Here is a 26289-nt window from a genome sequence, read left to right on the forward strand (position 1 = left end):
TTTTTTCTCAAAACATAAATTTATTATCCTCTCACTACATCTTTGAGCACCTTTGCCAGAATCTCGGGAATGTGTAGAACCCTTTGCACACTTTACCCTTACTAGGCCTTGGAGACAAGGTCCCTCACAGCTTGTGCAATGGCATCCCTGTCGATGCCAAACATCTTCAGCAGCTCAGCTGGCTTCCCACTTCTTGGTACCTCGCCAACGGCGAGGCGGGAGACAGTGATGCCAGGCTCACCCACTAAGGCAGAGGACACTGCCTCACCTATGCCACCTGGGTAAAGGAAAGGAGGCGAGTCAGGTGATGTGGGCCTCAGGGTGAGCAGTGGGCACCTCCTCCCCGGCCCTCTGCTAATCTGAGTTTATTCCTTTACCCAAGGATGACAGAGACCGCACACATACACCTTCCTCCGGGCCTGCGGCCAGAGCAGACATCACCAATCACTCACGATACTTATGTTTTGTCATAGGCCCAAATGCAGCCTCTGTATCATTTTTAACACCATCCTCTGGGCAGCGGTTATAAACGAATGAGCATCTGGACTTGACCCCAGAGACTAGGCCCATCTCTTCCCCTGGCGTGAAGCCTGTCCTGGAGGACACATGGAGTGTGCTAGTGAGGGGCTGCTGTGCACAGGACCGTACAAGACAGAGAGTCTGTGTTGCTTTCCCAGTGCGATCCTGTACAACAGCCTTAACGCCCAACTATGTCAGGGACACAGGCCACCTTTTCTACTCTTAGAGGCAAGGTCAAGATCCTCACGGGCTCCCTGGGAGGCAGGGGCTCCAAGGAGCCATGCCAGCAGCTGCGTTTGCTGGGTCCCTGGCCAAGCCTGGGACCCGTTAAGAGGCCAAGTACTAGCTGCTCTGCAGGACGGCTCTGGGTTTCCTGGGGCGGGGGATGGAGAGACGTCCAGCCCTCTGACTGTGGTCCTGTGGCCCTGGCCCTCCCCTGATCCGTCTGCCCCTGCCTCTCTAGCTCGGGCTCGTCACCTTCGTAGTAATGGTCCTCCACGGTGAGGATCCTTCCCTTGGTAGCTCGGGCGCTGCTGAGAATGAGATTCCTGTCCAGGGGCTTGATGGTGAAGGGGTCCAACACACGAATGTTGATCTTCTCTGTGAGGGGAGAAAACACAAGGGCGCGGTTTGAGCAGAATGTGCTGGATGCTGTGGGTGTGTCCTCTGATAGGTGGGGGCAGGCAGAGGTGTCTGAAGAGTCGCTGCACAGTTACAGGCCTGCATCCTCCATCCCTCTGTTCCCTCCACCTGGCTAGTGTTTGCCAACCCTCAGTGGCTTGCCCTCTATCTCTGCTGATCTGTGATGCCCACATCCTCTGGCATCCCGCACTCCCTGGTTTAGGAGCATCTGGTCTCGGGGAACAGAAGCGCCCCTCTCTTCCCTCGTATCCTGGGTCAGGAGATCTCAGCCTTTGCACCACCAAAGAGTGCGGAGTGGCACGGCAGGGACCTGCACAGTTTTGCTTCATCCTCCCAGGTGCCTTTGAAGATACAGGGAAAGCCAGAGGACAGCTCCAGGTGTCTGAGGCGAGACAGGGCCAGGGCTCACGGGGTGCGGTGGCTGCAGGCCCAGGTGCCAGGTCAGGCGGGGACCCAGCAGAATGGCCTCAGAAGGACAAGTCTGACTGTCCCGTGCCTGCTTCAAGTCTTCCCCCTGGGTCTCCATCCCTGACAGGGCTGGGCTGCCCCTGGCTTCTCTCCAGCAACTTGGAGCTCTGTACACACTGTTCCTTCTGCCTGGGCCTCTCTGCTTATCAGTTCCTACCCACATCTGAGGTCATTTTCCTAAGGACACCCATGTCTGCCTTCTCCTTCCTGCTCAGCACAGCTACGACGAGGCGTCTGTTGCGATTCTGCAGTGTGGGTGGGGGCTAATTCCCCTACTGTATCAGTAGCTAACATCTGTGAGCCTGCAGTGATAACAATGCTAGGTCACATTTATTAAATCCTCAGGACAGCCCCACCGGGAGGGAAACAGTATCTCTATTTTATGGGTGGGAAAACTGAGGCATGGTGATGCTTAATAACCAGTGCCCCCACTAAGTGGCGATTCAGGCCTATTGGCAGGCTCTAGACCTCTGCTCTGACCACCGTGCTGAGGCACCTCAAGTCCTGCCCCGTGGCCCTGGGCCTATGGCCACTGCAGCCCCAGCGTTTAGCATCATGCTGGCCACATAGTCACAAGTGCTCAAAAGGTGGCTTTTATCACTACCGTTTAATTCGAGGAGACTCATTCTCACCCCCAAGACCTAGTACACCATCAGCACCCGATCTGGGACCTGCTGGGTCCCTCCCTGCTCACCTTTCTTCAGTAGGTCGGCAGCAGCCAAGGCCTCGTGCAGGGTCACCCCGGCCCCAATCACAGTCACCTGGTCATCCTTGCTCTTCAGGACCACCTGGGGAGGACATGGATGCCAATGAGGCTCAGGGATTGGTGGCCTGGGATGAGCCCTGGCTTCGGGCATGCTTTGGGGATCTCACCAGGGCCATGTATGGCACTGACCTTGGCTTGTTTGATTTGGAAATCCTCATTGCTGTTATAGATGATGGCGTTTTCTGGGCGACTGGTCCGGATGAAGCAGATACCCTGGAACAGAGCAGAATGACAAAGGATTATAGGAGGCGGCGCAGCCAACCTCAGGGAGTGGATTCCTTCTAGAAAGGCCAGCCTTCCTCATTTGCAAATCTCCACCATGCTGTCCCCCCATGGGTGTGTGACAAGCCACCTCATGCTGGCTGCCCCTCCAGTAGGAAAAGGGACTGTCATTCCTCAACAGGGTGGACCTCTCCAGACACTCCTCCTGAGCGAGAGCAGCCCAGCAGCTTGGCCAGCCCCAGGCCCCAGACAGAAAATGGCTGTTCTTTCAGGTAGGCTGGTCTCTAAGTCGGGCTTTCCCCCAGAAGGCATCTGGCAAAGGAAGGGGACCCATGGGGGCACCCCAGTCTACGGCATTGTGGCTCTTGGTCGAAACCATATTACTCAGCCCATTCTTTCGGTGTTGGAGAGCCCAGCTTGGCGGAGCAGACAGGCGTCAACGGCCCGATGGTGCAGGAGCTGCAGATTCTCAGTGGGGAGAGTACAGGGCTGGGTTAGCAATGTCTGCTATGCGGCAGGAAGGGGCATGTGTATTTCGTTTTTCCTGATCTAACCTCTACAAACTACAAACACCAGTGGCAAGCTCAGGAGACACCACTGTGGGGCAGTCAATGACCAGACCAGCTCTTGGCTGGCATGCTGACACCAACCCGCCCATACTGGTCAAGAATAGCCACGTGACCGACCAGGCCCTGTGGGTGGCTCAGTCGGTTAAGTGTCTGACTTTGGCTCAGGTCATGATCTCGTGGTTCGGTTTGTGGGTTTAAGCCCTGCATCAGGCTCTCTGCTGTCAGCATGGAGCCCGCTTCAGATCCTCTGTCCCACTTGCTCTCAAAAATAAACATTAAAAAAAAAAAAAAAAAGAATAGCCATGTGACCAACCTTTGTATTGGCTGCTAATTCCACTGCCTTTTCCGTAGACACACCATCACTTGGGTAAAAGACGGTTGCAGTGGGGATTGACCGAAACATGGCCAGATCTTCCAGAGCCATCTGAGAGGGCCCGTCTTCCCCTGGGGTGTGGGAAAGGATACAACTGAAATAAGCCCCCCACCCATGGAATGGAATCCTGTATCCCCAACCTCCTGATCTGAAAGTCTGGGGAAGTTACAGGTGCAAGCGTCCTGGCCCCGTTCAACTCACCGATGGACACACCACAGTGGGAGCCACAGAAATTGATGTTGCTCTCCGAGATGGCCGCCATGCGAATCTGGTCGAAGGCCCGTGTGAAGAAGGCCCCGAAAGCGCTGCAGAAGGGCACTGTCCGGTTGCGTGTGGCACAGCCCACGGCGACACTCACCTGGGAAGCAGGTAGGGGGGGTGGTCAGTGTCGGCCCCAAAGAGGGGGGAGAGGGTGGCCGGAGAGCCCAGAACGTCTCACCCCTCTTGAGGGTCGGAGGATTCAGTCATCCTAGTAAGTGAATTCCCTTCTCCCCATGCAAGAGATCCCTGGGTACCCACGGATTCCACAGTCTGTCTCTGAACATCAAACTCCTTTGACTTGGAATAGCCACGTCAAAAATTCTCTTAAAATTACTTTCCTGGGGATTTTTTTTCTAGCAAATAAGCAAGACCTTGCAGAGGGTAGGCTAATAAACTTGGACACAGATGTTCTTTCCTGGGGTTCTGCAAAACCCCAGGCCCCATCTTCCTGGCCAACCCCCAGCCCTCTACAGACACCAGTCCTCCCCAACCCTCTTTATGCCTGAGGAAGTTCCAGACCCAAATCCCTGCTTAGAAGCACCGAATGCAGGCAGTGGTTCCAAACTGGCTGCCTCCTGATGTGAGTCCTCCTTCCCCAGCCCCTGGGCCCACGCCAGCCCACACACCCTGCCAGTTTGGTCTGGACCCTCCAGCTGCCCAGACTAGAAGCCTCAGAGACAGAACTTCAGCGGGAGAAAGAATTTTGGATAGGGTAGGGCCAGACGGCCTTCAGACAGAGGAAGCTCCCAGTCGCTGGGGGCTTGTAGGCCAGGCTGGGCAGTTTGGCCAGAGGACCAGGGCTGTTGGACCCATTATGTTCCAGCCTGTGACTGTGCCTGTCCTACCACCTGGAAGGCCCTTTACCCCAAGAGACAGGCCTCGCACACCTTTCACCAGCACGCGTGGCCTCAACACCGCATTTCCTGCGTGCGATCTCAGCCTCACTCAGCTCCTGTCTGTACCCTCATCCGGGATATGTGCACCCGACGATCACGGGCACATCCCTCTCCCTTGCCACTATAGTACTCGAGGTCAATGCCGGGTCCTGGCGGTTCCTGTGGTCTCCCTGGGATGGCCTCCAGCAGGCACCTAACACTGCCAACATAGCTGCCCCAGGGGAACAGGAGGACCTCAGCCCCAAGGCTGTGGCTGGCCCTGTGCCCGCCTGCCTACCCCAGCACCCACCATGTTCTGCTCAGCAATGTAGCACTCAATGAATCGGTCTGGGTGCTCCTTTTTGAAGATCTCTGAGAAGGTGGAATTCTTGGTATCCCCATCCAGGGCGATGATGCGGTCGTTGACGCGGCCCAGCTTCGCCAGGGCCTGTCCATAGGCCTTGCGGGTAGCTATCTGTGGGGGATAGAGCATGAGGGCTCTGAGCACCGGGATGGCCTGAAGCCTGGCTTGGCCTCAGCGGAGGGGCTGCAGCTTTTAGGGAGGAAAAGGAGAACAATAGGGGCAGAAAAAGGAGGCCCGGCAACACCCAGTCCCATGGAAATTTAAGTTCTGTAAGGTTGCCAATGAGAACTTCTACAGGTCTTGGAAGTGCCTGCAGCCTCTTGTCCTGAGCCCAGCTGTGAGCCCTCCAAGCTGCAGATGTTCTAACAGATCCCCCCACTCCTGTGACAGAGGTCCATGAATCTACCCCACTCCACACAGGAATACACAGAGGGCCTGGGAGTCATAAAGCCTGGTAATGGTTCACACAGGGGAGGGCCCTGAAGCAGGATAGGCCTGCTGAGGCTCTGCTAGGCCACACACCAGAGGGTGGGGGGTGGGGGTGGGGGGGAAGAGTCCTGAGCTCAGACCTAGGGACTCAGGGTGAAGGGCCAGGGATGGAGAGACACTCAGGTGCTGTGGGCTTTGATCCCAGCACTGCCAGTAGGTTGCTGTGTGACTGGGCAAGTCTCTTGTCCTCTCTGAGCCTGTGCAGGTAAATAGTTCCAGAGCTGGCAGTCCCCACGGAGGAGATGGCAGGACCAACACCTCAGGGTTCCTCCTCACCAGCAAATCCCTCTTCTCTCCCTTTCTGAGCCTCCCAGAGACACATCTCAGCCCCAGGCTCTGGAAACCAGAGAACAACGACCACGCCAGCCAGGCCAGAAAAGCAAGGCCCAACTCTGTACCTTGTCGCCAACTTTGTAGCTGGGTGGGCTGGGCATGCGGATGTTGGTGATGTCCACTAAGGGGGCATCCTCTTGTGGGGGAGTCACAAGGATCTTCTTCGTGCTCTGGATCTGGCTGCAGATTTCCTGGACAATCTGATCGGCCATGTTTTTGGGGAGGGGCTTCCCGTGCCAAGCCTCCTTGTCCTCTATGCCTGTGGGTGCAACAGAGGAGGGCAGAGGGCCCAGTAAGACAGTAGTTCCCGAGGGCCAGGAAACTGCTCCACCAGTTGAGGGCAGGCCAGAAGGCCTCCCTGGAGGGGAAAATACAGGGCAGGAAGGATGCTGCCCCAGTGAGGCAGAGCCCTGTGCTGGGAGCTATGGGGGTCAGGAAAAGAGGGTCGTGGTGACCAGGAGTCCACATGCCTGGTGCCCACCAAGTAGCCGGCAGTTCTCCAGGAGCCCACAGCCAATGGGGGAGGGGAGCATGCACGGGCCGCTGTACTGCCTCCCTACCTGCAGGGAGGGATCTGTTGTAGAAACCTACTCAGTTTGTTGAATGGGTTGGTCAGGAGGAATGCTGCCCATGAGAGAGGCAAAGCTGAGGCCCAGAGCAGAGGGAGCACGGTCAAGGTCACCCAACACACTGGTGTGCAGCAGAATGGCACCCAGGCGCGTTCCTCATCATGCTGCCTTGCTGTGTGAGGACCAGCAAGGCTTAAGAGCCCCCTCCTCTGAGGTCACTGCGGCCCAGGCAGAGCCAAGGACTGACCCTCCCACATAGCATGCAGCACCCCCACAGACCACCGCCTGCCCCAGAAGCTTTGCGGTTTCCAGATCCCACTTGATGGTAACACCTGAGGCATCAGTGCCAGGCAGCAGCACTGGGGTGTGGAGGATACCCAGGGGTCTTCTCCTTGATGTCCACCCTCTACCAGAAGGCTCCAGACCCATGCACCTTCTCCCACACAGCAGTACTTGTCCTCATTTCCTGAGTCCACGTGGGCAGGTGGGCTGCCACAGTGCGTGGCACAGGGAAGCTGGCCCGAGGTCTACAGTTAGGCCCCATGTCCCTGGGCAAGTTCCCTGACCACTTCTAGCCATGTTTTCCCATGTCTACCATGGGCCAGGGCTGCCTCAGCCCGAGGGGTCTGGAGCCCCAGGAGCCTGAGTGCTGGGGAGGAGGCTTACACCTGCATCATGCTCTCAGGCCCAGCCAGGAACATCTTCCAGACCCTTCCAGGCCCTCTGCTCATACAGGACTCTGGACGCACTTTACCCGGTCTTCCCAGGTTCTCTGGGCCCTCTGTGCCAGCCCTTCCACTCAGGGCAGACGGCGAGAGCTGCCAAGGATGCCGTGCAAATGACAACCAGGAAGGGTGTGGGGGACTGTGTCACTCGTGAGTCCTCCTGCAGGCCCTCCTCTCCTCCTGCCCAACCTGGGCTTCAATCCTGGCTCAGCCACGCTGACCACTGAGTCACTTCTCAGAGCACAGCATCGCCTGCCCCCCCTTCCCCAGACAGGTGCATGCGGTGTAAGGTGGCAAAGGGTCAGTACTACCCCAGACACAGGACCTCAGAGACCACCCCCACCTGTGGAAAGCCCTACTGCCTCCGCTGGCCACAGGGCCTGGTCCCAGGGGTGGGGTGAGCGAGGCAGGGTGTGCAGACAGACCTGAGATCCCCCGGCCCTTGAAGGTCTTAGCGATGATGGCCGTCGGCTGGTGCTTGGCCTGGCCAAAGGCCTTGCACAGCTCCTCCACGCTGTGTCCATCCACGATGACAGTGTGCCAGCTGGGGACAGAGGAAGGAGAGTGAGCAGTGAGGGACGGGGCCCACCCCCCGAGGGGCTGCCCTCACTCTGCTGCACAGCCATAGGCTGGGAAACACTGAAGAGTGTCAGGGGTGCCTGGGTGGCTCAGTCGATTGGGCATCCAACCCTTGATTTCAGCTCAGGTCATGACCTCGTGGTTAGGGAGTTCGAGCTCCACATCAGGCTCTGCACCAACCTCCAGGGGCCTGCTACCGATTGTCTCCTTTTCTCTCTCTGCCCCTCCTCCACTTGCTCTTTCTCAAAAATAAACATTAAAAAAAGAAAAAGACTTTGGACTTTCTTTCCCACTTTTGGTTTCATTTTCTCTTTTTCTTTCTCCTTTGTACACATTCTTTTACTTCCTCTTATTTGCCTCTGAATAGATTTTCTTTCTCTTTCCTAAGTATTGCAAAGCTTGGTCCATTTATTTTCTCTTTCATTTCTGATCTACTGGTTTCCCTGAAATCTACTCATTTCCTGAAAGCTGCATTGGGGACAATGCACTGGGTCTGGAATGTGTCTGCTGTTGGCCTTTTATTCAGGGAACACATCTCGTCACTCCATAAATGCTGGATGTGGTGCTGGAAACACAAAGTGAGCCAGGCTGACAAAGATAGAAGGGAAGGAGCCTGGACAGGCTGAACTTTCTCTCTTAGGCCCTCCTTTCTGGGACTCCAGTAGCAATCAACAGCAATAAAATTAGTAGCAATAAGATAGCAGCTAACGTGTCCTGAGTGTGCACTCTGTGGGCACTCACCGAGCACCACACATATGAACCCACTGCAGCCTCACCACAATCCCTTGGGCTGGGTACTGTTGTTTCCCCCATTTTTTTTTTTTAATGTAAAGATTTTTTTTTTTTAGTGTTTATTATTTCTGAGAGATGGGGCAGGGGGGAGGCAGAGAGAGGTGGGGACACAGAATCTGAAACCGCTCCAGGCTCTGAGCTGTCAGCACAGAGCCCGACGCATGGCTCCAACTCACAGATCACGAGATCATGACCTGAGCTGAAGTCAGACGCTTAACCGACTGAGCCACCCAGGCACTCTGTTTCCTCCATTTTATAGACACATGAACTGAGGCACCGAGGATGGAACAAGCCTGCCTGCCCAAGTTCACAATGCAAGTTGTTGACACAACCAGGACTTGTGGACACAGGTTATGGACACAGACCCAGGGACACTGCCAGGGTTATGCTGCAAGTCCCCAGCCAACACAGCCTGGGGAGGCTCTAGAGACACCGGTGGCCCAGTGTCCTCCTCTGTCAGGTCAGTCACCAGAGAGAACAACCTGTGGCTGCTATGTAACCACAGACTGCAATCCCACCTTTGACCTCTGCCAGGTAGACTCCTCTACAAGAGCGGCCCTGGAGGCCCTTGGCCCCTGGAACCGTGCACAGCCCCAGCCCAGGGCCTCCTCAGCAGAGGATGAGTGCGGGGGCCTGGGTTCCCTAGAGCCTCAACCAAGCACAGCTTTTATTTGGGTCAGGGGAGGGACACTGAGGTGAGAGCCCCCCCTTGGCTAACACCCACCCAGATGACCTCCCTGCTTGGGAGTACGTGACCCCAAATTCCCAACCATTCATGGCCCCTTGAGGAAATCTGAAAACCCCGTGTTTCCCACTTCACCAGGAGAGGGGGCCTGCTTCTGCCCTTCAGGCTGGCTAGGGCCACGCACAGGTAGTAGCCACCGGACGGATGCTCAAACCCCTCGAGAACTATCATGTCCCACAGCCTTGCCAATAAAGGAACTCACTCACAGTGGGCCTCAGCCCACAACTCCAGCTGGAGGCCTGGGTTGCTAGTTTAAGTCTGAAATTTTGAGTCGAACGCTGAAAAACAGACACCTTCTTTAGATGGGGCTTGGCTCGCAGCTGACTCAGCCCCTGAACCTGAAAAGCTTCCAGCTGGGATGGCTCCTTTGCCGTGAGCGTGCTCAGGCCACAGCCCTCCCTGTACTTACCCAAAGGCCTCGCAACGCTTCTGGTAGACGTCCACCTGGTGCTGCAGCGGGGTGGGGTCGCTCTGGCCCAGGCGGTTGATGTCAAGAATGGCAATCAGGTTGTCCAGCTTGTAGATGCTGGCGAAGGCCATGGCCTCCCACACAGAGCCCTCCGACAGCTCCCCGTCTCCCATCATGCAGTAGACGCGGTAGCTGCAGAAAGGAAGTGGGTCAGAGGCTAACCCCTCATCCGGGGCCCCGTGCTCCCAGCCCATCCCTCCTGGAGAGCTGTCCCCAGAGAAGGGCACAGCAGCCGCACAAGACATCCGACAGTGCCATCCGTCAGGTCCCTGCTGCCCAGCTGGGGCCACACCCAGGGCTCTGCTGAGTAAATGAACAGTTGGTGGGGTTACTCTCACTGGGGGCACGGGACTTGAGACACCTGCATGGGGTGGGTCTACTTCTCTCCACCTGCCCAGGAACTAGTAATGTTGGGGAGCCCTGGGGACTCGATCCCAGAGGCAGGATGGGGAGGCCGAGACATGGCACCAGGAGCATCCCAGGGCAATTTGTCAGGTGAGAGAAGGGTCACTAACAGGGGCATCTGAGGACCGGGATCACGGTGGGAACAGTGCATCCTAGGATGGGCTCTTCCTGAGGCTCCAAGGCTGCTTCTCACCCCAAGACTCACGCTAGGCCCAGCCCTTTCTCTGTCCTGGGGGCCTTGTCCTGAGTCCACAAGGCAACCATGATGGCTTCAAAGGCAGTGCTACCTGATAAAAAGAGCACTGAACTTGGGGGCAAGTTACCTAGTGAACAGAGCCTTCCTTAGATCCCAGGGAGGGTGGAGCCAAGGGGATGAGGCTAGAGGAAGGGACACCAGTTCAGAGACTCTGAGATGTGGGGGGACGGAGGTGGCTGAGGGACAGCGGCCACAGGCGTTAGATCCAATGACCTCATCATCCACGGGCCTGTGTGTGGCACCTAGGGGTTCCCTGTACTGAGTAGCCCTGTCCTTGAGGTAAGCGTACTTGCTGTTCCCAAATCACACGGACAAGAAAACAGGCTCAAAAATCGAGGGTCTTGTCTAAAGATCACGCAGCTGGGGACCTTAGCCCACACTGTTCATTCCTTGCTGTCTAGGAACACACACAGAGGAAGCAGTGACAGGACATGGAGATCCTTCCTTTTCCTGGCCTGGGGTCCAGCTGTGTGGCCCCAGGGAGTGAGGCTCAGAGGGGACACAGCTGCCTGCTGCTGCAGCAGGCAAGCCCTGGAGTGGGCCGCAGTTGAACTGTTCTAGCTTCAGGGCCTCCGACTTCCAGGCCAAGGCAGGGGAGCTGGAAAAGAGGCGGGGACAGCCCGGGTGTGCTGTCAGCATGACTCAGCACTTCTGCAGGCCGTCAGGTCAGGGAGGGCTCCAGCATCCTCCCTCTGCCTGTGCCTTCCCTTCTGTGGCCTCCAGCAGGCCAGGCCGCTGGGTCCTGGGCCAAGAGCAGGAGTTTCAGGGCCCACACTCGAAGAGGCCTGTCTGAAGCTGTGTTCTGTCCCCACGCTGGTCTCCTGTCCCCTCTGCAGGCTGCAAGGGGGCCCAGAGATGCTGCAGGGGTTGCATCTGGTACAGAAGCTCCAGAAAGTGAGGAGCCTGATGGAGACTGGTAGGGAACCTGACTTCCCCAGGAGACTGCACGGAAGCACACTGGCTGCCTTCCCAAGGCCAAGCCCACTTCTAGGGAAGTCACACTGGGGCCAAGGGTGGAGCGTAGCCTCAGGCTCAGATCAGGAGGGCGTGCTAAGGTCCTGAGGAGACACTTGGCAGCCCATGAGCAGGAAAGGGGCCCCACGGAAGCTGGGGCTAACCCTGAGGCTCTGTACTGAAGTTGCTAGATTTGGAGAGGGGGCTGCAAATGCCCACGGTCATGAACTACCCTGAAGAGAAGGAACCCTAAAGAGAGGCCTACCTTTGCTGCAGAAGTTATCTGAAGAGCACCTCAAATGTCCAACAGGACTGCCTAACAGGTTTATATCCATAAAAGAGAACACTACGCAATCATTAAAACTAGCTCTCAGGGCGCCTGGGTAGCTCAGTTGGTTAAGCATCCGACTTCGGCTCAGGTCATGATCTCATGGCTTGTGGGTTCGAGCCCCGCGTCAGGCTCTGCGCTGACAGCTCAGAGCCTGGAGCCCACTTTGGATTCTGTGTCTCCTTTCCCTCTGCCTCTTCCCCGCTTGTGTTCTGTCTCTCTGTCTCTCAAAAATAATATAAACATTAAAAAAAAAAAGCAAAAAACTAGCTCTTGACAGTTAAGGGAGAAATATTCACGATGCTTAGATTTTTCTAAAAAGCAGAATGTAAAATTGTATACATACTAAGATTACAAATTTCTAAGTTTCTTCTCTCAATAACATGGAGGAAATATGGTACCTTAAATGAGATTCAAATGGGAGGTAGCTGAGACTAGGAAAATGGTTCATTTCTTTTTAATGCTGTTCCATATTTTTCACATGAGCTGTAACTGTACTCGACAACTCAAACAAAATTATTTAAAAGAGAAATGAAAGTGAGCCAACTTGACGTATGTTTCTTGGTTGAATGACAGGAGAGACGTGACCCGAGGCCAGATCTATTCGATCAGGCGATCAGGCCGCTACCTCCCGGAGCTGGGTAATTCCCTTGACATCCCCGCCCACTCCCGACAAGGTACAGTCTAAGGGCCTGAGCCTTAGCCAGCCCTGGCTGCTGAGAACCCAGCTAAACCCCTTCTCCCTACACTGGCTTGTTCCATTATGTTAGGGTCAGGAAATGACCCTTCACAGGGAATTATTTCAAGCATCTGTAGGGAATAATTAACTCACATCTCTGGTTCTGGGCCAAATAAAATACTCTTAAACATACATCCCATTCTTTGTGCCTTTCACCTCATGGTGAATCACTTCTGGTGGAGCTGAGCTTGGCCCCAAGAGGGTCTGAAAGCCCCCAGCCTCAGCTCACCTCCTGGAGAGTGGTCTCAGGAGCCCCTTCCCCTGCACATAGTGTCACATCCTATGAGGCTCTCTGTAGCCCTTCTCTTCACTGGATCCACAGTGACCACCATACCCTCTTGACTGCCCTGGCTGTGGTCCTTGTCCTGCCAGTGGACTGCAGGGCACTGGGGAAGGGACTCCTCCAGGAATCCTACTCACGGGCTCCCAGAATCTGCTTCCCTCGGGCTCCTCAGAGCAGCCTGGGGCCTCTTAATACACTCTGGATGCTGGTCCTGGGTGCAAATCCTGCCGCCACCACTAGGAAAGTATTTTACCTCAGTTTTCCCATCTGTGAGAGGGGTAAGTGTAGTCATGTCACCACCCAGCCCACAGGGGGCTTATCAAGGTGAAACCTTAGAAAGCACTGCACAGGGTCCCAGTCAATAAAGGAATGAAGGAACCATCTGACGCAGCCAACACTTCTCCCCTCCTACCAATAAAGACACCGGTCTGCAGGCCCAATCTGGCCACACTACATAGCCTTGTGACTGAGATCTGGTGCAAGGGGGTTCTCCTCCACACGTCCCTGGGCTGGAGGGGCAAACCTCTCTGCCCACCCTCTGCAGGTCAATCTCCCCAGTGTTTGTTTCTTCTTTGGCTGACAGGTGGGGCTCAGGGATGCCCAGAACCCTGCAGAACACATAATCTCCTTCCCCACGACGAAGGCATGTGGCTCGAGCCTGGGCGTGTGGCCAGACACCGGAGGGGTGGGGCCTTCTGAGACTTCAGGGTCCAGATGCTGGTCTTGGGGAATGCCACAGGAATTCACCAGCCCAATGACTCTCGGTGCACTCCTGGCCCTGCCGTCACTAGGAAGGGACACTGGGCATGTCTCTGCTCCTATGAGCCTATTTCCTCATCTAGAAATGGGGCCGGTCATGGTCCCGCATGCATGGTTACTCAGCTTCTATTCCCCACCCCAAGAGGAGGTACCTGGGTACAACGGTAAGGCGGGCCACTGAGGACCCCTCCCAAAACTACTGAGGGTAGCATTTGGGGAGTGCGAGTGTTACCTGGCTTTGTCGAAGTATTTGCCCGTGTAGGCCATCCCACAAGCGGCCCCAAGGCCCTGGCCCAGGGAGCCAGTGGCCACATCGGTGAAAGCTTGTTTCTGTCATAGCAGAGAGCCACAGTTACTCACAGGGGAAACAGCAGGCAATAGCATTTCCCAACTACCCTCCCAGAACCCGGTCTTGGGCCCGCCCTCCCCCACCGCTGATCCAGGTGCAGGGCAGGCAGCCTCCACCCAGGGTGTGACCTCTCACTCTCCTGTAACGGTAACTGTGCCAGCCCTGCCCACAAGGTTGCTGTGTGACCTCAGGCTCCCACATCACCCACCTTACTACACAGTGTCCGGAAGGAGTCTATGACAAGACTGATGAAACATTTGACCCTTGTGGGTGCCCGGCTCGGTGGGAGGGGCAGGGGTGAGTTTTCATGGTGACCCACAAATTCTGAACATTCGCAGGAGCCAGCACCTCAAGGAGTAAGCTGGGACCCTTCCCTGGGGTGTCACCAGCATCCTGCTGTGACACCCTCACTGACTTCCCGGTGGACCTGTCTGCACAGCCAGGGAAGCCCAGTGGGGCAAGGAGGCTGGATGTGTGGTGCCTGAGGAGAGGTCGTCTCTGCAGCTGATCCCTGGGCTGGGGCCTCAAAACGCCTTGCTTGTCTTTAAGGACCAGCTTGGGGTGAAGACTGTGCCCTGGAAACCCCCACTACATCCTTCCGTCTTCACCTCAACGCCCTCTTCCCCCTTTCCACACCATCGGTTTCTCGGTGAGCACCCTGCCCCCTTTTCCCACAGCCCTTGAAAAATAGGAAGTGGAGACAGAGGCCTGTGCTGCTCGAGGTGGGGGCTGCTTACCGGAACAGGGTGCCCGTCCAAGTCAGAGGTGATCTTCCTCAGGTTCAGCAGCTCCTCCTCAGGCAGGAAGCCGGCCTCAGCCCATACAGCATACAGGATGGGAGCCGCGTGGCCCTGCCAGGGGATCAACGGTGGAGGGGGCATCAGCTGGGGAGCTGAGACTTGGGGGCTGTTCCTGCCACACACTGAAAGCGGGGCCTGGCCGATCCCGCTGGCCCTTCCAGGGCAGTAGCAAGTGAAGGCCACATTCCCCCTTCATCCCACTCCAGCTCAAAGCTCCCACAGCCAAGGCCGAGTGGGCTCCGGGACAGGTGCAGGGGGAGCACAGCTGTGGGGCCGGTCGATGCCAAATCCCCAGCAGACAGCCGGCAGCCCTAATCCCTGGTTTCTGGCATGTGAGCAGACTTGGACAGCCTTCTAAGCTCTCATGCCTGCCCTGGGAGCCCAGAGGCCACAGGGCCAGAACTGGGTACAGGTGGATTTCAGGGGTCTGTGGAATAGTTTGTGGCTGTGATTCTCATGAGTGAGTGGCAGGACAGGGCGGCTCATCCCAAACCCTGCTGTGGTGCGCCACTCCTCAGGGAGCACACAGTGGCCCTGGAGTGCTGGCCCAGCACAGAAAGATGTGTGCACAAAGCCACAAAGCTGTACCCCAGACATGGACTTGAGTCCTACCTGTTGACACGAAACAGGGGAGAACACCTGGCAGATCATTCTCACGGTCCCCTATCAACAGCTGTTTATTTCTTAACGTGGATTTAGTGTGCCAGCTGGGTCAGCACAGACAAAGACACCAAGAGACAGGCTGGGCCGAGCCGGTGGACGAGGAGCGTGGGTGGAGAGGGTGGGCCAGGGCCAGGCTTACACTAGGGGGTAGGTCCCCTTGGAGATCACTCGCTGCTGGCACCTTCTCACCATTCCAGGGCCCGTGAGACACCTGGCCCAGGAGAAGGCTGGCAGGCTGGGCTCCTACCTTGGAGAGTATAAAGCGGTCGTTGTGAGGGTTCCGGGGGTCCAGGGGCTTGTAGCGCATGGTGTGGAAAAAGAGGACAGCCATGATCTCCGCGGCACTGCAGCATGACGTGGGGTGGCTGTGGGCCAGGAGAGAGACAGACGCATGCATCATGGCCCTGGGCCTCTGACCTACAGCACTCACCTCAGGCCCACATATGGGGTCCTGGGGGGTGCATGTGCTAAGGAGTCACAGGCCTGGCTAATCAGAGCCACGTGCTCCTATTCCTGGGAGGGCTGCACGGGGTCTCAAGGATGCTGTATTGGTGGCACGGGGTCTCACCCTCCTGGGGCCCAAGAGTCCAGATCCCCAGAGACACAGCAACTGAATATTTCTGGGGCCAGACTAGAATAAGAAAGAAGGGGCTCTGGAGACTGGGCCCAGAATAGACCCGGTGCAAGGCAGTGTCGAGGCTGGAAAGTAGAGCCTAGTTCTTACCTCACGGCTCCTAACAGCAGTTGGGAGAGCTCAGCAACCGGGAAGCAGTGACCCCTTTATGTCCAACCCGTGAGCTATATCCCGGAGGCACTGCTCAGGACGGTGCCCACTTGTGAGGGATACCCTGCCCTCCCAGGCTGCCAAGCGTGCTGGCTCTCTCAGGCCATGGGCAGGGGGGTGAGGTAGTAAGGCTCATAGAATGAATACAAATCTCCCAGCAGCCTCAGTCCATGGGGTCAGCAGTCGGAAAAGTGGGGCTTCGGGCTCTCCGAGACATCACTGGTTACCTGGAAGCTTTTCAACGGGCATTTTAAAAGTTGGTATAGCCATTAAAAGCCAAGCCTTTGTGCAGAATTTAAAAGGCAAAACATATAATCTCATCTTCCACAAAGGCTAAGATCATGAAAAAATGAAAACCCTTTCTATGACAAGGGTTGCAGGGGGCGCTGACACAAGAGACTGCCCTTCCGGCCCTGGAGTGGTGGGGTCAAGGGGTCTCCCCTTTCTTTAGCCTCTTGCTCTATGAAATACAGTTACTTGAGAGAGCAAATAACAACCTGTGTTAACAACAGAAAATGCAAAGGTTCTACCTTAGCTAAGAGTTGTTCAGGTCTCTTTGGGCCCCACACAATTAACCCAGCACTGGGGCTAGAGACTGGGGGACATGCTGTAATTCCTGGCTGGTCCTGAAGAAGCCTCCCTTGTCCACAGTTTTGTCAATATGTTAGCCTCAGAGCCCAGTGCCTCCCAGCCACCCACTCCATGCAGCTTAGCATAGCCCTCTGATGCTGCTCGGAGGTCCACGTGGAAACATGCCCAATGCCAAACCCAAGGGGGCATGCAACATCTGGAGTTCACGCGCACCTCCCTCCTCCCCTGCCAGTCTGCTCCCCCCACTGGGTTAGGGGGTGAGTCACTCCCAGCGCAGACACATTAGTAGAGAAACCCAGAACTGCCCATGCTGGTTTAGTACCACATTCCCGGCACACAATCATCTTATACTTAGCCATCTCTATGAACTCCTGGTCATGGGGAAAAGACACTAGGCCTGAAAGAGGGAGGTGAGGAGATGTAAATAGGAAACCTTGCTCTGCCGGCAGGAACCCCGCTCCCTCATTCCTGTGCTGACCTTCAGCTGGAGGATATCCCCATCAACACCAGTTAGGCTGATGTCAGGCCTCCCGAGCCTCCCAGGGTGGCCCAGTCTCTGAGGACCCCGTGTTTCGGAAGTTATGACCCCATGATGAGAAGTTGGGGAAGGAGGCGGGTGGAGAGTGGGCCAACCTCTCAGAGAAGAAGGAAGGAAGGCAGGTGCAACGGCTCAACCTGCCCCGCCCACCATGTGAACCCAGGTGACATTCCCCACAGGGGCTTCATGCCCAGGCCTGGGCAGAGGAGACACGGAGGGAGGCAGAAGGTCAGCTGTGAAGACACACCAGAAGCTGAAGAGTGTTGATTTTAACCCTTCCTTGCTAGGTCCATGGTGAGTGAGCCTACAGTGTTATTCCCTCCAAAGCCTGCATCCCAGCCTCACTGCTGGCCTGGTACCCACAGAGTAAAGAAAGAACAAGTGCTTCACTTCCCCAAGGCTCAGGTCCTTCACTTGTAAATGGGGATGTTGTGGTGGGAGGCGGGGTGGGTGCCGGGAGGCCTGGTAACATAATGCATCTGTCACCACTGGCCACACCATCTGCTGGAGGACCTGATGCCAAACCTCTCAGTGCTACTCCAACTCTTCACGTGCTGGCTGGGACCATGACGCCTTGCTGACCATGCGGCAGGCAGGAGGAAAGAAACAAGCCAAAGATTGAGATGTGGCTGTAAACTGTAGAGTGCTGAGCACACAGGAGATGGTTACTTGTAAGCTCAACCTACTACAGGGACTTCAGGGACCAAAGTGTATGGAGTCTGTGGCTTCAGAGCCTGAGTTTTCCCAGCAACCCCCGCCTGCCTGGGGGCAGACTTCTGGGGGTGGAGGCCCCACCCCTGGTGTTGTGACACACGCATGGATACAAACTGGCTAGAGACGGGTGGGGGGCGGGACTGGCTAGAGACGGGTGGGGGGCTGTAGGGTACTCTACATCCTACTCCCTGTGACGCATGGGGACTACAAGTTTGTCCAAAGTAAACGGTCCACTCTCAGTCTCGATTTGTTCAACCTATGAAGGGGGCACTGGCTGCTTAGAGTAAGGCTTGATAAGTGTCTCAATGGTCCCACTTAGCAGAAGACACATTCTTCCAGGTGTTCCCCCTCTTCCCTTTAGCATGCACTCCATATCTTCACCAGTTTCTCTGCAGGAAAAGTGCAGAGAAGGTCCCTTACCCCTCTGACTAGGCTACTCTCCATTATCAATATGGCTTCGAGTCTCCATAAAAATGACGCTTCTCCACCCATACTCAAGCTGGGCCAAATCACAAGGAGTCACAAGGCTTCTCAGCAAAAGAACAAACCAGGGATGCCAAACAGCCTCACCAAGGGAGACCCCAACGTGTAAAAGTACAAAGGAAGTCATCTACTGTGAAGAGGAAGTAAGTACCCAATGAAGAAAGTAAAAATCACAAGTGTTGAAAACCCATAGTCAAGAAACAACTTAGAAGGTTAGAAAAATGGAGTGAGCTCAGACAGTAGAAAGATAATAAAAAATAGAAATTCATGAAACAGGAAGCAAATATACAATAAGAAAAAAAAAATCAAAGCCAAGAGATAGCTCTTAACAAAAGAGTACAAATTTAGAAAACTTCTTCTAAGGCAAGATCCAGAAAAAGAGAAGGCCAGTGTCAGAAGCGGAAGGACAGGCATACCAGATGATACAATACTCTAAACAACCTGATGCAAATAAGTTTCAAAACAGGAAAATGTTTAAGAAAAAAAAAACTTATCAAAACTGACTCAAGAAGAAATAGAAAACCCAAGTAATCTTTGAACTGTTACAAAGAAACCAATTAGCAGCTGCAGATGCACATTCACTAAGGCCCAGCAACTCCACTAGTAGGAACGTTCCCCCAGCAAAATGTGTCCTCTAGGAAACACAGGAGTTGTCCCTGCATCGTTTACAATGGCCACTCCTGGAGGCCACCCATGTGTGCATCAACAAAATAGAACTCATCATATTATGCTCAGGTAAGGGAATACATTGCAGCACAGGGACAATGAGCAAATGACACAGACCCAACACCCACATGTGAGCAAAGTGCACTACAGAAGGATCTGCAGACCAGAGAAGACCATCCTACTTACAGAGATATACAAATATTTTAAAACAATAAGGAAAATAATGGGCTGAAAATGCAAAATTCAGGGTGTAGCTCTTTCTGGAGGAGGAGGGACACCCAGGAATGTTAAAGCACTGTAATGTCCTAGGTTCTTAAGCCTGGTGGTAGGCGCATACAGTGTATTATTTATAACATGTGCATTATTTATATATCTTTAAAAAAAAGTTTATTTATTTGGGGGAGGGGAGGAGCAGAGAGAGAGGAGATAGAATCCCAATGTGGGGTTCCAGGTCATGAACTTTGAGATCATGACCTGAGCTGAAATCAAGAGTCAGACACCCAACTGACTGAGCCACCCAAGTGCCCCAGCATTATTTATATTCTTGTCTAGGCATATATTTATTTAAACAAAAATACTCAGGAGGGAATCCCAGGGTGCAAGGTGGAAGTGAACCTTGAAAGCAGTCCTAACCTCTTTCTGTTCCCAGACGGTCCTAGCTGGCTCCTGCCTGGAAAGACGGCCTCCAGACTTTCCCAGCTTTATCCCATGCCACCTCCTCTGAGAAGCCCTACCTGACCACATTATCTAAAAATACCTCTTCTGGCCGGCTGAGTGGCTCAGTCTGTTAAGCGTCCAACTTTTGATTTTCAGCTCATGATCTCATGGTCAAGAGATCGAGCCCTGCGTTGGGCTCCGTGCTGAGCATGGAGCCTGCTTAAGATTCTTTCTTTCTCTCTCTTTCTCTCTAAATAAATAAATAAACAAATAAATAAATTAAATAAAAAGACCTCTTCTTCCCCGCATTGACACTTGCCACCACCTGACATCACATGCCTATTTTCTGCCTGTCTATCCTACTGCAACACAAGCTCCAGGCAGGCAGGGACTTTGAGCCTTTTCACTGTCGTATCCTCAGGCCTGAACAGCTCCTGGCACACAATGCACAAATGAATAAATGGTGTATCTGGCCCTCAGCCTCTAAGGATGTGACCTCTCTGAGCCTCGGTAAACATGGAGATAGTAACAGAACCTCACGGAATGAGGTAGTGTATGTGTAAAGAGCTGGGCACAGTGCACAGAAAAATGGCAGTTGTTCGATATTTGCACTTAACATATCAGAGATTAAGTTAACCTCTTCCTCATTTTGAGTATGGAACCACTAAGGCTCACAGAAGGGAAGTGCCTTGCCCAAGGTCACAGAGTCTACCAACAGAAGAGCTAGGACAAAAGCAAATGCTATGAGAAAATCAGGGCGCCTGGGTGGCTCAGCTGGTTAAACATCCGACGTCAGCTCAGGTCATAATTTTGTGGTTTGTGGGTTCGAGCCCCGTATCAGGCTCTGTGCCGACAGCTCAGAGCCTGGAGCCTGCTTCGGATTCTGTGTCTCCCTCTCTCTCTGCTCCTCCCTGACTCATGCTCTGTCTCTCTCTCAATAATAAATAAATGTTAAAAAAAAAATTTAAATACTAAGGGAAACTGCTAAACAGATAAAATGTGGTATATCCCCGCACAATAGAATATTCAGCAACAAAAACAACTAAGTGCTGCAGCCACATGCTACAATATGCAGGACCTTCCAGACATTATGCTAAGTGAAAAAAACCAGACCCTAAAGATTTCATTACGTATGATTCCACGGATATGAACTGCCCAGAAGAATTAAATTTACAGAAACTAGATTAGTGGTCGCCTGGGAGCTGGGAGTGAGTGCAAATGAGCAAGAGGGGCATTTTAGGAATGATGAAGTGTCCTAAAACTTATGATCAATCACGGTTAATCTACTAAGTTTACTAAAAGCCACGACCTGTACACTTAAAATGTTATGATTTGCATATAATACCCAATAGGGCTGTTGCAGATTGTTTTTATTTATTTATTTTGAGAGAGACAGTGAACAGGGGAGGGGCAGAGAGGCGGTGGGGGTGGGGGCAGAGAGAGTACCAAGCAGGCTCCTCACTGTCAGCACAGAGCCGGCTGTGGGGCTCGAACTCACCAACCGTGAGACCGTGACCAGAATGGAAGTCGGACACTTAACCAACTGAGCCACCCAGGTGCCCCCAGATTTGTTTTTCAAAGGAGGAAAAGGGGTGGGGAGCCCCCAGTGGAGGAAGTTCTCGAACGTCCGCATTTCTCTGTCCCGTCGTACAGGCCTCAGAGATCCATTCAGGCCACAAGTGCAACTTCTGAACAAGAAGCCCAAACCGTGCAGGCCCAGCCAGCCGGGCCCACCTGCCACTGGAGTCATTCACCTTAGACCCCCACAAACAGCCTGAGCAGACTCTGCCTCACTGGTCAGCGCAAGAGCACAGAGACCTCCGGGCAGGCCCCCACCCTCAGGGCGCTCCAGGCATCCGGGGCAAACAGCTGTGGAAGTTCCAGATGCTGTGACCCAGGCTCTAGTGACCACAGAGCTGCCTAAGGAAGTAAAGCCCAGGGACCAGGGCTGTGACAGGGGCCACAATGCGTTCAGAGCTGACGGGAAACCATGGAACATCTCAGTCAGACCTTAAGCTGGTTCTTGGTTTCAAGAAACACTGACCACCAGCACTGCTGAGTTCCAAGGTCACTCAGGCGAAGAACTGAGTCACTCTAGGCTGGTGTTTTCACACTGAGTTGGGAAATGCTGCTGCTGGGGAAATCTCAACGGGCTGTGTGTGCTCTTGCCTCAGTCAGCATCAGGATAGGGTGGAAATCAGCCCCCAAGGAAAAGGAGGCCCAGGCAGCAGCTTTCTGCCCAGAGAGACAGGGCATACATGGGGCCAGAGACTCAAAGGGGCCTAGGCCATGAAGGGGCCCTCAGAGCACTCAGCCAAAGCATCCTCGAATGCCAAAGCTGGGTATGTCCTTCCTGTCACTTCAAAGTTACAGGGACCACCAGAAAGTGGAGCTCATAACAGCAGATGGCAGGACCCCAGAGCTTGCTCAGTCCGTTCCCCCAGGCTACTCGTGAGGGATCCACTTTGAAAACCACCTAAGGACTTCTCCTTTCAAGATGGGGAAACTTCCCTGGGATGGGAAGGGCCTTTCTTTCTTTTTTCTTTTTTTTTACATTTTTATTTATTTTTGAGAGACAGAGAGAGACGGAGCACAAGTGGCAGAGGGGCAGAGAGAGACTGAAACACAGAATCTGAAGCAGGCTCCAGGCTCTGAGCCGGACACAGGAGCCAGGCACAGAGCCGGACGTGGGGGTCGAACTCACAAACTGGGAGATCATGACCTGAGCTGAAGTCAGATGCTGCAGATGCTCAGAACAGGGCCTGGGTTAGGTTCCTGTTGTCTTCTGCTCACCAGCCAGGTCTGGCCAGACATTATATTCCCAGGTATCCCTCCCAACACTGTGGGTCAGAACCCAAGAGACTCGCTACAGGCACAAATCATGTCCCCTCTCCCCCAACCCCACACTTCAGGCCTAATTCTAAAGGTGTCCTCCAACAGCACTCAGCACTATTTGGATAATGCCACAGCCCAGAGCCCCGGTCAATAAGAGCTACAAAATCTTCATCACCAGCCTCAGCAGCCAGGCCACTTCTGACAAGGCCACCGGGTTTCACTTTTTTAAGGCCTAGATGAGCTGGCTCCCTGCCACAGTCCCTCAGCATGTGCAGGGATAGGACCCCGGAGAAGCCTGGCCATTGTTGAAGCTGCCTCCACAAAGAGCCCTCTGTGAGGCTCTGTCCCTCAGCGCCTCTGACACAGAGGTCAGTGTCCTTACTCCCTGGGGCCTGGGGAGCTGACATGGGGTCAGCGATGGCAGAGGAATGGGAAAGCTCCTGAGAATCTGGAACCCTCCTGAACCCAGAACGTGTGAGCGCAGCCCCTGTGGGGGGCCATGAAAAGACCTGGCCCAAGCACTATTTCTCCCCCAGGGCGTAAGCTCCCCAGAAAAGGGGTGTCCCGAAGGGATGGTCACTTTGGCTGTGGCTGCTGCCCAGACTGGGCCAGGGCCTCACTCCCTGTGGGGAGTGGGTAGGGCCTCAAGGTGAACATCCAGAGTCCTCTGTTGCCATCTTTTGTGCACACACAGAGCTCAGCACACACCTTCGAACACCCCTCGTGACAGGGGTTGTGTAGCAGTGTTACTTCCTTCTGAAAAAGAAGTTTTCTCTAAGTCTCTCCTGCGTCTTTACACACTCACAAACAACACAGGAATCATGTCTTCTATGCTCTTTTTTTCCTTTTGGCAACTGGACACTTTTTGAGATCAGTGAGTTCCTCCAAAAGGCATTACAATGTAAACTTGAGTGTCTCTCAGGGCCACACACTGTATCTTCTTCCTGTAGGTTTTTAACCACCGTAACAGAGACCCAGGAGAGCCACTGATCCCACCCCCAACAGCTGTAATGTTATCTTATTTCTCTCAAAATGCTTTCAGACTGAGTGACATCTGCCATCACTGCACCTGGTCTTCCCTTTTCCAACTTCCCCCTGGGAGGCCCCTTCCATTATAATGTTACTTCATTTCTCCAAGTGCCTTCAGACTGACTTGACTGATACCTGCCATTACTGCACCTAGCCTTCTCCTTTCCCCAACTTCCGTTCTCCAGCCTGGCACTCCCTGCCAGCCCCATGAGTCTTCCTATCAACCCTAGCCCCTCACTGGGAGCACAGAATAGCTAGCCACCAATGAGCAGCTTGGGCAGCTCACTTAACACCCTAAACTCAGTTTCCTCATCTGTAAAGTGTGCAGGTAACAGCATCTATCTCATACGGTTATTCTCAAAACGCATGAGACAACATTAGCAATAAAGGATGCTTTGTGTCATGCCAGGGATACCCATTTGGGGGCAGGACCCTGCAATTGTCTGCAGGTCATATCTAGCCTCGCAAGATGCTCAGATATGTAACACCACTTAGTCGGGTAACTGCTGTCTCTGCAGCTAGATCCCCAAGAGCCTGGCTAGACAGGTCCTAGCACACAGTAGGGATCAATAAGGCCCTGCAGAGTGAATGACCCCACTGAAATGGTCAAGGGAAGGAGATCTAGTAGTACCCAGCAAGCAACACAAGGTGTGCGGACCTACTGTGTGTCAGGCAGGGGAGGGGCACTGCAAGGTGTCTGGCAGGGGAGAGGCACTGCAAGTAAGGCAAATCCTTGCCTAGGCAAGGGACGTCACACAGAATGGGCAAGTCTGACATAAACCCGATAGAAATAACAGCTCTAAAGCATGCATGGGGCGGGGGGGGGGGGGGGGGGGGGTGGGGGTGGGGGTGGGGAGGGCAGGAGAAGCTGCCCGCCAGGGGAGGTCTAATCCCTTCTGAGAACTGGAGGTCTTGAAGGCATAAAAAGTGAGTGAGTACCCATCCTGAAAGTCAGAAGAGATTTACTTATTAATGTACCCTGTATGACACTGGCCAGAAGCCAGAATTTTGGGGTTGTTCTAAACACACAGCTTGATTGGAGAGATTCCTGGAAAATCACCCCTACCCAACCCTCAAGATCACTTCATCAATCCAGCACAGGGCAGTCTCTGCAGCCTCATGCCAGGCCCCAAGGGAGGTGCTGGAATCCCTGAAACCACCCAGTTTCAGTGGGAGCTACCACTGTTCCCATTTTACAGAGTGAGAAAGCCTGTGGAGTAACTAACTCACTGGCCCACCCTCTCAACGGACCTCACCGACTCCCTCCAGCAGCACACTGCCCTGTCATTATGTCCCTGCTACCTTCGGAGGCGGCTCCCTGGGGTCAGCAGCAGCCTTTCAGCACCTTCTCAGCCAGAAAGCCTGGCGGGAAAGGATGTTGGGGGATGGGCCTCCCGCCCCTGCCCCTGGCGGCTGGCCATGCCCTGGGACCTTGTCCTCTATCCTCGGTTCTCTCAGCCTTCCAAATCCCCGCTCCCATTCCTCCCGCCTCCAGCCGGCAGGTCACGTCTTAGACCTCCCCTGCACGCCGCGTGCCGAGGTTCTGCATCCACACGGCCACTTCCTCCCCACTCTGCATCTCAGCAGACCCCTGCTCCAGAATCAGACCCAAAAGCAAGGGTGGCAGGAACGTGAAGAGGCGAAGGGGAGAGGTCGTGAGGCGGAGAGAGGGCCCGGCCCCACTCAACCTGCAAAATGAAGGGTTAAAACAGACGCTCTCGCGTAGGGCAGCTTGCATTTCAATTGCAGCCCTCGCCGTGTGTCACCTTGAGCAACTGACTCAAACTCGGAGCCTCGGTTTCCCCATCCGCAAGGTGGAACGTTGGCGGTGCCGCCCACAGAGGGCCGCGCGTGCAGAGCGCATGGCACAGGGCCGGGCTCTCGGCCACAGTGCAACAATAGTGGCCCTCTCGGCTCCGGATTCCCAAGCGCAGTCCGCGCGCCGCGGAGCAGCAAGGGAGCAGGCGCCCGGCGAGGGGCAGGGCGGGCCCGAGACGCAGCGGGAGCCGCGGCCCACCGGATGGAAGCCGGCCAGAGAGCGCGCGCCGCGGCGGGAGGCGCCTCCGGCCCGGGCCCTGCAAGGCGCGCGCCTCTGCTACCTGACCGCGACCCGGCCGCCTCCCTCGAGGAGGCTTAGTGCAGCGCGACACGGAGCTGGCGCGCCCACAGTTACCGCGGCCTTCGGAACGGCGCCCTCCCCCGCCACGCGTCTGGCACTCACCCCGAGCCGGCCGCCGTGGTGGCCTGGATGGAGCTTATGCGCAGACGGTTGGCCGTATCCTTCAGGGCCTGCAGCTTCTGCTGATCAGGTTTATGGTAGCCCTCCATGGCGCGGCCGGGCGGGCAAGCGGATGGGGAGGACGAGGACGCGGTCGCGGAGACGCACGGGTTGCACTACCGCTCCGGCGATGACTGGCAGGGCCTAGGCCTGGCGCCGCGAGGGGCGAGTTAAGATTCCCCGGACCCGCCCACGAGGGCGGGGCGCCGGCATCACCCCAGGCCGCTGCGCCGCGGAGCCCTCCTCGTCCCGCCCCCGCCCCGCCCCCTGGCCGCAAGAGCGGCCAGTGGCCTAGCCTTCCCGCGCCGTTCCGGGAAACCCAGGACCACGCCGTCCTGGGCGCCTAGGGACCCAGCCCCAGTCTATCCACCTGCCTAACCTCCCCCTCCCCCTGTTCGGACCCAGACATTTGCTGGGC

At 55.1% G+C, this 26289-nt stretch overlaps 1 protein-coding gene across 2 annotated transcripts; it reads right to left on the reverse strand.

Annotated features, from left to right (window-relative positions):
- TKT (transketolase) lies at nucleotides 1-26025 on the reverse strand. Of its 2 annotated transcripts, XM_042979161.1 has the most exons (15): nucleotides 17600-18041; nucleotides 17023-17068; nucleotides 15544-15661; nucleotides 14571-14684; nucleotides 13717-13814; nucleotides 9701-9892; nucleotides 7601-7719; nucleotides 5947-6140; nucleotides 5006-5170; nucleotides 3761-3917; nucleotides 3500-3630; nucleotides 2525-2608; nucleotides 2324-2417; nucleotides 997-1119; nucleotides 1-277 (listed from the first exon to the last, which is right to left on the reverse strand). In XM_042979161.1, exons 1-15 carry the CDS (start codon nucleotides 17679-17681, stop codon nucleotides 102-104), a joined length of 1893 nt encoding a protein of 630 aa, XP_042835095.1. In that variant the 5' UTR covers nucleotides 17682-18041; the 3' UTR covers nucleotides 1-101. The 2 variants fall into 2 exon arrangements, with proteins under 2 accessions (XP_042835095.1, XP_042835094.1); XM_042979160.1 differs by lacking the exons at nucleotides 17023-17068; nucleotides 17600-18041 and adding an exon at nucleotides 25815-26025.
- Nucleotides 26026-26289: the final 264 nt, after the last annotated feature.

This window comes from Panthera tigris, chromosome A2 (assembly GCF_018350195.1).
Source record: "Panthera tigris isolate Pti1 chromosome A2, P.tigris_Pti1_mat1.1, whole genome shotgun sequence".
Classification (NCBI taxonomy): Eukaryota; Metazoa; Chordata; class Mammalia; order Carnivora; family Felidae; genus Panthera; species Panthera tigris.